The 9,733-nt window shown below is 51.6% G+C and overlaps 1 protein-coding gene across 1 annotated transcript; it reads right to left on the bottom strand.

Annotated features, from left to right (window-relative positions):
* Positions 1 to 1,719: 1,719 nt before the first annotated feature.
* On the bottom strand, positions 1,720 to 7,316 carry GID4 (GID complex subunit 4 homolog). Its single transcript, XM_026859076.1, has 5 exons — positions 7,184 to 7,316; positions 6,138 to 6,245; positions 5,272 to 5,373; positions 4,096 to 4,226; positions 1,720 to 3,000 (listed from the first exon to the last, which is right to left on the bottom strand). The coding sequence occupies exons 1-5, from the start codon at positions 7,232 to 7,234 to the stop codon at positions 2,937 to 2,939; spliced, it is 456 nt and encodes a 151-aa protein (XP_026714877.1). The 5' UTR covers positions 7,235 to 7,316; the 3' UTR covers positions 1,720 to 2,936.
* Positions 7,317 to 9,733: the final 2,417 nt, after the last annotated feature.

Raw genomic sequence — 9,733 nt, 5'->3', positions numbered from 1 at the left:
CCCCGCCCCCCCCACACCAGGCCGTGCCCCCTCCTCCTCCTCCTCTAATTAAGGCTGGATCCGGCATTTAAGGCAATCAGCAGCTTGTTGGATTCCTGGAGAAACCCTCGAGGGAGAAGATGAAGCACAGCTCTCCCCTGGAACCCAGAAACGCTTTGGTCAACAAACACACACGGACACAGACCCCTGAAATACAATTTCATCTTTAATTTGGACATCAATCGCGCCGCAAAACGCCGCCTCAGCCCCTGCTCCATCCGCCCACAAGTACATCCCCTCTGCAGCCAGTGCGGTTAAAAAGAGACATCGCAACCTCTTCCAAGACCAAATATCCCATTTCTTACCTCCACCCTCCCCAAGATCCTCTCCCGGTCAGTTCTCTCTCACCACACCGCGACATACATAACATCTCTCCTTAGCTCATCAAACAAGTCAAAGAAAAAGAAAACCAAAACGAAGGCTTTATAGGATGGAAGCTCTGAACACTGACAGCCCCTGAAAACCTCTTGGCTCCATGACATGCTCTGCACCCACCACACACGTCCCACAGGGTGGCATCACCCTGGCAGTTCTGGATTTCAGCTGGAATTGCCTTTGGGACAGTGGGAAGGAGACAGGCAGAGCGCAGGATGCTCCTTCCACCCCCCTTTTCACAACATAGCAAATCTCAAAGAAAAAATTCTGAGGTTTTGGGGTAGTTACACATATTAAACCACCCCAAGACCCTTCCTGACCCAGCTTCTGCCAACGACCACAGTGTTCATTCAACAAAACCGCATATGAAACTCAAGTGTCACGCTGGCACTGACAGCCCTGGGGAGCACACAGAGACCGGCGCCGCCAACAATATTGCACACAGACAACTCCAGGGGGTTGTAAAGAGCCCTCGGAGCTGGGTCCCCGCGCCCACACAGCACCCAGGAGGAAGCATCACTCCCTCACTTGATCACAGCAGAGCAGCACCGCTAGCTTTCGCCTCTAAAACCCGGACATCTCCCAGCACCACCTATGAGGAAGCCTCTCTCCTCAACACCAAAGGGGCTGAGTTTCTCCAAGAGGAGCACAATAAAATGGGAAGCCACTTCCCAACTGCTCTGCCCAGAGCTGCTCTCCCTTTGCACCTCAAATCGCTGTCCTGCTTGCCTTCGCGCTACTCTACAAATCGACCCGCAACGGTCAAGGCAACAGCACACGCTTCCTTCATCGCAGGGGAGGCTCCCGCCCTGCTGAAGGGCCAGGTCTCCTCGCTTCTCCCATAAGGAGGAGTCTCTCCATTTGTGCTGGGGAAAAGGGATTCATCTGCGGCGAACAGCACGCGTGAGGCGGGTGATTCCGCATCATCTCCTGAGACCGGCCCAGCCGCTTCTCTGACCACAGAAGACCCTGGCTTGGAATAGAGGAAACGGGCTCACCGAGACCTGAATACTTTCTTGTTAAGGCTTAAACTAGCAATTCAGCTGCTGTCACAAACCAGACATGCAGCTGAAAGGAAGAAAGTTAGTTAAAAAGAAGAAAACCCAAACCACCTTGGCATTAGGCACGCGGAGGCTTTGTTTTCCCCCTCCCAGGCAGCAAACCCACCGACACCCACCTGGTTAGCACATGACACAAGCCTGTCTTAAGGGGGTCGTTTTTAAAACAGCCAGAAAAAACGCAAACTAAACTCTCACAAAAGCCCCGCAGGTGGGACTGTCACATTAAATATACAACTGAGGCAAATTTTTAAAATGTCTTTAAAAAAAAAACCAAAACCCAAAACAAACCACACACGCATACACACACACACTTTGGCACACAAGCCTTAAGTTATATCACTTGAAACATTTCAAAATCAGAGGAGAGCTATTGGGGGGGAGGGGGTTTGTTGGGTTTTTTCTTCTTTTTTTCCTTGTATAAAGGTATCAAGCAGTGGTGTTGGTGAAGCATGAAGAGCGAGTACGAATGCTGAACAGTCCCAGAGTTGTCCCTGGGACGCTGCTCCACACTTGCACTCCGATTACTTTCCCAAAGCAGCTAGCTGATTACATACATGTATATAAAAACTAATGCAGACATTCCTGGTTTTCAATGTGAAAACAGTTAAATGTAATCGAGTACTTGTGCATTTGCCATAGGGTCCTTTGGGAAAGGAACCATAAAAATATATATATTTTTTAATAAAAGTCTTTTTTTCTTTTTTTTTTTTTTTTTTTTTTTTTTTTTTTTGCAAATATACACCCATAAGCAGAGTTCAGATCCACTTTACTGAGAGCCTGGAAGTCCGTACATCAAATTAATTTCCAGTGGCGCATCCAGACACTGGAACAGCTCCCAGCTCCAAAGGGCCAGCGCTCCTGAAAGATCTGCAGCTCCAGCTAACCTCGTTAGCCAGCGCGAAGCAAAGACTCATTCAAGCCTTATCCATCTCAGCCAACACTTCCCCAACAGACTCTTGCAGCTGAGCAGCTCTCTGCCAAGCAGAGCCTCACACATGGGACCCGGCTCTGGGAGCATCAGAGCTGGCAATGTGGGCAACAAACCTGAGTCCTGGCGATTTCAACCTTATCAGGCTGTAACAATGAAAATATAAGCCCTGAGCTTATATTTTCTTATTACTCAGAGGACAGACCACTGATTCCAGCTACTGAGAAACAGCTTCCAGAGGAGAGCCGTGAAGAACTTCAGTGATAGAGAAACTAGCTGTGCAATAAGAAAGTGCATGTAAAGGTAGCTTAAAACCAGATTAAAGATCAAATCGCCACTCAACAGGAGGGAGAATCAAGCTCCAACAGCCACGCTCCTTGGGCTGGGTGGGTTAACATTCAGGCTCTCTCTTGCGAGTCCGAGGGGCAGGAGAGAAGCGTGCATTCCCGTGCTCCGACAGGGACACAGTTCTCCTGGCAGGCCATGCTCTCCTGCCCGGTTTGCTTCTGTGCGGTATCAGTTCTGGACAGCTGTCATCGGAATTCGTAGATAGGAGCGCTGTGCTCAGGAACATGAGTTAAATTCAATGACTGATACCTGGGAGAGAGGGAAAAGGTAGATGAGAGGATTACACAGAGCAGCAGAGCTTCCCTAGCACTAATGGCTCCTGCTTGCAGGCCACAAGGCAGACACCCTGGTGGCTGGATCTTTTCCTCCCCTTTAGTCTCAGAGGTGTTCAGGCACCCAACACCCACTTACCCCTGGTGCCAAAACCCCATGAGGACTCGGCATCGTTCCTTGTTTCCATTACGGTGCCTTGGAGCTGCCTGCAGCCAGGCTGCGTTGGAGGTGGGCTGAATGGGGTTTTTGGACACCTTTTGAAGTTCAACGACTTTCATGTTCAAACAGTGTTTGCTACAGCTGCAAATTACACTCAGGTCTTTCAAAGCTTAGCCTGAGGGGATTTGTCTGAAAGCCTCCCAGGTACCTCCCCAAGAGGTTCCAGTCACCCTACGGATTCACTTGTATGACAAATATCCAAGGCTGTCAGAGGGAAGAGAGCTCTCCACAGCTACTTGTCAGATGGCTGGCTCTAACAAGAAACAAAACAATTAACTTTGACTGTTTCCTTGTCTTACAGCAACACCCCAAGGACCCTGGACTACAAAGCACTGGCCTTACAAGATTTCTGCCTGAAGGGAGTAACAGCCAAGCTGTTACATGTGAGAAAGCATCAAGCTCTCTCTTGAAGGCCCCTCCGCCATCCTCTGAAGGGCCAAGGCAAACCCTGCAAGAGTTTGGGCAGTAGGGGTGCTTTCAGTGAGCCACATCTGGTGTCTGCCTCCCAACGTCCCTCACTGACACACCAGACTATTGCTTTGCTGGGCCACAGCACATCTCCAGACCTCGTATCTCCCCTGCTTCACCCTGTCAAGCCTGATTATCCCCTGCCGTGCAAAAAGACAGCACTTTATACCACACAAACAGGCTGCATGAGTCTGCTCTGGCCAAGCATGCACGCACACACACCCCCCCTCTCGTCTGCCCTGAGGTCCAGCTGCCAGACCAAACCTCCTTCCCAGCCCAGAGAGGCACTGCCTGGACACTCCCAAGGCTGCAGACAAGAAGAGGAGTCATGGCTTGGTTTGAGGAGGCACCCTAGAGTCCACAGGAGGAAGGAAACTTCCTTACCATTCTGAACTCCTATGGTAGTAATAGCCCTCTATAGATGCTGCTGACTTCTGGAAGCAGATGTAATAGAAACCAGCAAAGGAAGCACCGCTGATGTCTTTGATAGTGTGATCTGGGACTAGGAACTGCTCCTGCACACAAAACACAGACCATATTTTAAAAAGCCAGTAAAATACAACCCCCCCACCACCAATCTGCCTTCCCAAACTGAGTATTAACAACCCTTAACACAAAGGCATTCCTGACTGAGCACTCCCTGCGCTTGCAGCAGACCCCACCACAGAGAGCACCACGTTCTTTCACCACCTGCCCCTGTACACATCTCCCAGGGAAGCAGACCACTGAGGCCAGAACCAGTTTTAAGAGTGCTCAAGATCAGTTTCAGTTCAATGCCTGTCCCCTGCAAGCCAGAAGCCAATCGCAAAATTAGGAAATGGAGCTGCCTGATGATGAAGAGGTGGCTCCAGGGAGACCTTAGTGCAGCCTTCAATACTTATAGGGGGCTTATGAGAAAGATGGAGAGAGGTTTCTTACTAGGGCCTGATAGGACAAAGGGTAACGGTTTTAAACTAAAAGAGTGTAGATTTATATTAGATATAAGCAAGAAATTCTTTACTGTGAGGGTGGTGAAATGCTGGAACAGGTTGCCCAGAGAGGTGGTAGATGCCCCCTCCCTGGAAGGGTTCAAGGCCACGTTGGACAGAGCTCTGAGCAACCTGGGCTAGTGGAAGGTGTCCCTGCCCATGGTAAGGGGTTGGAACTAGACGATCTTGAGAAGTCTCTTCTGACACAAACCGTTCTATGATCCTACAATTTCCTCCCCTGGCAGCTGCACAAGGCTCATGGAAAGAGGGAGGAATCAATCTAGCTGAAGAACAGAGAGGTGCAGACAGGCCAGTCTGCATCACCCAGGCCCCACACAGGGACTGGAGATACCAATTCTCATCACCAAGCAAGATTTTCTTGTTGTGTTTTCAGCCATGACTGCAGCCCTTAAGGACACAATTAGCTGGCTAGACAGGAGTCACACTGGAATTTGCACGTATGGTGGGTTATGAGGTTGGTAGGGTGAGATCTTTCATTACACCATCGTAGCTGAAAAAGCTTTCAGGCACCACAAGCCTCTGTCAGTCGCTTGTAAGCAGCTCATCAGAGAAGGAGACATGCAGAGTTTACCTTCCATCTCATGAAGACATAGTCTCCATTTTTCAGATCCTCATAATCAAAGTCATCAGAGTTAAATGTTTTTGCATACTGGTAAAAAGCCTGGAACTTCCCCTGAAACAAAAAATGAAAATAAAAAGCCAGGATGCTTATTCCAGGAGTAGAGGTCACTAGTGCCAGCTGCTATTTAGGAGGGAAAAACTACTACAGAGTAGGACCTCTGCACCAAAGGGGCTGCTCTTCCCTTGAAGCAGTGCTCAACGCACACCCCAGGACTAGCACGGCGGAACCCAGGATTGCCAGACACCCACAGCCATGTCCAGCCCAGCTGGAGAAGCTCCTCCACTTCCAGAGGAAGATATTTTGACAGAAATATAATAAACATCAAACGCCAGCAAAGATCAAGGCAGGGAGGGAGGCACTCAGCTGGCTGCTGTGGCCCTGATCCAGAGCACAGTGGCTGACGTGCCCTACCCTGAGCAGAGGTGGCTGAAACATGGGTACCAACTGCCCTGCCCAAAGGGCACCGCTCCCCTCCTCCACTCCATTTTGTGATATGCCTTCAAAATAAGGAACGTGTCCTCCCAGGGCGGGGGGGGGACGGGGACTGTCAAGAGAGAGGGATTGCTCCTGCTCCCTTCCAACCAGCAAGTAGAAAAGAAACCATCCTTCCCTTCTCATGGATCACAGCCAACAGCCTGCTGAAGGGACCTCTAGTTGCAAAGATCCCAGCTGGAGAAGGAGGGAAATACCCAAGAAGGAGAAATTTCCATGCCCTTGTGACAGCTCTTGCACGGACACATGCTGTACCTCACCTCCAAACCAGCTGCTCAACCAGGACTGCATCAGACCCACATCTGCCCCCCAGATTTATTTACCCAGTGTTTACGATCCACGTCTTCATCAGCATCCCACTTGCGCGTTAAGAAAGGATGCTTTTTACTGATTATTTCACCTTCAAAGAAAGTGGTGAGGGTTGGGTACTCCTAGGAGAGAAGAGAGACGCATGAGAAGTCAGATCTGTCACCTAGAGACAGAAACTCAAGCGCAGATAGAGGTGCACGTGTTCAGAAAAAAAAGCAGCATCTCGCAGCAAGAGCTCCAGGCAATCCGAAACTGGCGTCCTGCCCCACACCTCTTAAACTCTGACTCTTAAACTCTGACTCCAGGCACACGCAGCCTCCACCCTCTTAAGCCAGCCTCTCCCTGCCTCTCTTATTCACTTTGGAACCAGAAGGAGCCGTCTCAGAGCTGCTCTACATGGAAGCTCCCAGGTGGATGATCACAAGTGACCGTCTGCAGCCAGCACAGCTCCCCAGCAGTTGCTGCGTGACTCCTACAAAGCCCAAGGCCTGAATTAAACCACAGGGAAAATGTGCTCCTCTTCAGCTTTGTATTGGCACCGAATTAGGAGAACTCAGGCAGGGAATACCAGACTCAGCTGAGGCGAGCAAGCTTCTCCAAGCACTCCCACATAATGACACACACGTGGTGTGCTGAAAGAAGCATCACCCCTGCGAGACAGTTCTCACCGACTGTCCAACACCACAAGCAATCTCAGAGGGTGGATGGAGAGGGAAGTATGTAAAGATCTGACTGTTGAGGTCCTGGTTTATTTTCTTTCAGCAACGCACCACCACTGGCAGACTGCTTAAAGCTGACTGCAGGGTCAGATTCGGTACTGCTCAGACCTTAAGGGATGCCAGATAAGCTTCCCTTGTTCAGGACTCCCATCGAGGCCCACTGAACTTGCTCAGCATGCCAAGAACAACACACTGAAGCTATTAAACTATTTAGTGGTCAAATCTACTGTATGGTCAATCCCTCCACTCCCTATTTCTGGTGGCAGCTTCTCCCACCCCACCAGGAAAAAGAAAACCCTTTACACAGAACCTTTTCTTCTTGTTTTGCAGTTAACACTCACCTCTGTAAGGCCTTTAATCTTCAAGTATCCACAGAGATAGGAGTTTTCCATATCCACATGCTAGAAAAGAGCGCAAAGTCCAACCATAAGCACAGGCATGAAGGCACCAAATTGATCCAAAGCGGTTTCTAACCCCTCCAAGGCTAATTTCAGCTCCAGTCAGTAGAGACTGTCCAGCTTACTGCCCAGCTCTCATACTGGCAGCCCTTCCCCACGGCTGGGAGCCACTTGGAAAGATCATTTATGGGTGCTTAGTTTACCTCTGACAATCTCCACTTCAGAGGCCTGACAACACCCCCATGGCGCCCAGCTCCATCAGGCTGAGGCAGCACCCTCTGCCCAGAGGTCTCTGATGGGAAGCAACTCCCCCCCTCCCTCCACCCAGAAGGAACCAGACTCAGTTTTCTCCAAGTGAGAGGACTGCTGGCAGGATCACCCACACCCCCAGCCCTCACATTGCCCAGTCAACTGCTACCAGCAAACTGGTGTTCAGGTGAGAGAAGAGTAAAAAGCATCTATTTACTGGAAATAATTCAGGCTAGAGGAAGAAAGTACAGCCCTGAGCTTCACCGCCTATTTAACAGGCCTGACCCACACCTCTCTAACATACTACCTGTACTCTCTGCCTGGTACCAGGCCTGGTGGCACAGCACCCACCAAAGCCTGCTGAGAAGCCAGAAAATGTCTCGTGCATTTTGAAGAGGCCTTTCTCCCAGATTTAACGCTTTTATGCCACCCTTTTGAGTTATGGGGCTGCACCTCACCACTTCTGCTGTGCAGGAACTAAGCAGGGGGCCACACTTTTTCAAGCATCTTTAAAACCAGGGGATTTTCCAAGCTTTTCCCAAACATCTCCAGATCTGATTTCAAACCAAGAAGTGAGTTATTTGGGGAAGTGCAAACATCAACCGTGAGAAGATGGACCTTCCCCACCTGTGATCAAAAAAACCCAACGTTTCTCTGTGCTCAGCACAGGGAGAGCAGGCAGCTACCTCTTCTCAGCTGACACGCGCAAAACAGCAGCATTTTTAGCGCAAAGCCGCAGCCAGCCCCTGTGAGAAGGCAGCGTGCAGTGAAGCTGATCAGCCATAGGATGTCCCCAGCACAGCACACCCTACCAGGTAGGCTTGTGCTGTTGACAAGGGGAGGACCATAAGTGAAAACAAACGGTGCGGTTCAAACGCCACCCCATCTGCTGACCCTGGGGCTTTCACACTGCTCCACAACACCGGCACACGTGGCAAGCTTCAGCACTGCACTCGCTACACGCTCAAGCACAGTTCCCCAGATCCCATGCCACCAAACTGGGAACAAAGCTGCAACTCGTAGGGTGCTCTATAGGAAAGTCTGTATCAGATATCTGGCTTGCCCGCATACTAATAACTCCACACCTTGCCAGCTCTGCCCAAAGCAATCGTGCCAATGCCTAGGACTAAAAATAAAGCACACAGGGTGACAATGACTGCAAGGAGGTATGGGAAAGCCACACGAGCCAGCATTCTGATTCCCCAGCACAGCTGGGCACTACAGCTGTCTGGCTGCATTCCTGCCACAGACAAACCACCCTGCTAAACCCCAGGTTCCCTGCTCGGCCTGGGGGAACCTCCAACACCCCAGGGATGGGGAACCCTGGGTTCCAGGTCCAGCCAAGCCATGCTCTGCCAGCCAGGGACTGGGACCCGGATCCAGCCAGGCCTGAAATACAGGCCATCCTGCTGGTATGGACTTCCCAGGACAACACCCACTCTTAAGCTGGGTTTTTACCCTTCTGCCCTGTGGCACAGAGGCCAGTAGCCACACAAGAGCCTGAAGGGAATGAGGGAGGGATGCTGGGTTATGAACCTTGCCAGGCCCGAGGGTAATAGGGCAAAGAGGTGTAGGGGAAAAGCTACACAGTGCAGTGGGCCCTACTCAGTGTTTGAATGGAAGGAAGCAAGGAAGTGGCCCTGAGCCTCACTAGGCCAGAGGGAAAGGGGTCTCTCCTGGGGCCTGAGGGGAATAGGACAGGGCTTTTCCCCCTGATCCTGAAGGAAAGGAAAGCACACAGGAGGATAGAGATGTCCCCAGACCCTGAGGACTGACAGGCATGACCAGGCTTGACAGAACCAGGGGAATCACAGGGAGGCACCACCAGGTCAGAGGCGGGCAGGGAGAGCCACGGGCCATTCCGGGACTGAGGGGAAGGGTCCCCCTGAGGCCTCCACCATGCTGGCCCAACCTCAGCGTGGCTGAGGGGAATGGGGGCACTAGGACTAAAGGAAAGGGGTCTCCCCCACCTCAGGGGGTGAGACACACAACGAGCGCTGAGGCCTGAGGGAAGCGGGGGCGGGCAGACACCGACCGGAGCCGTGAGGGCGGCAACCGGAGCCTGAAGAGAATGAGGGCGGGGAGAACGGCGGCAGCCGCGGGACTGGGGGAAGAGAAGAGGCGACCGGGCCTGAGGGAACGGGAAACCAGACGACTACAGCTTTAGGGGCCGGGAGGGAATTAGGTGGGACGACCGCGGCCTGAGGGGACCGGAGAGGCGGGAACGGCGACCGCGGCCTGAGG

The sequence above is a fragment of the Athene cunicularia genome, assembly GCF_003259725.1.
Source record: "Athene cunicularia isolate RWA chromosome 14 unlocalized genomic scaffold, athCun1 chr14_part1, whole genome shotgun sequence".
Taxonomy (NCBI): Eukaryota; Metazoa; Chordata; class Aves; order Strigiformes; family Strigidae; genus Athene; species Athene cunicularia.
This window is presented reverse-complemented; position numbering and strand designations above follow the sequence as displayed.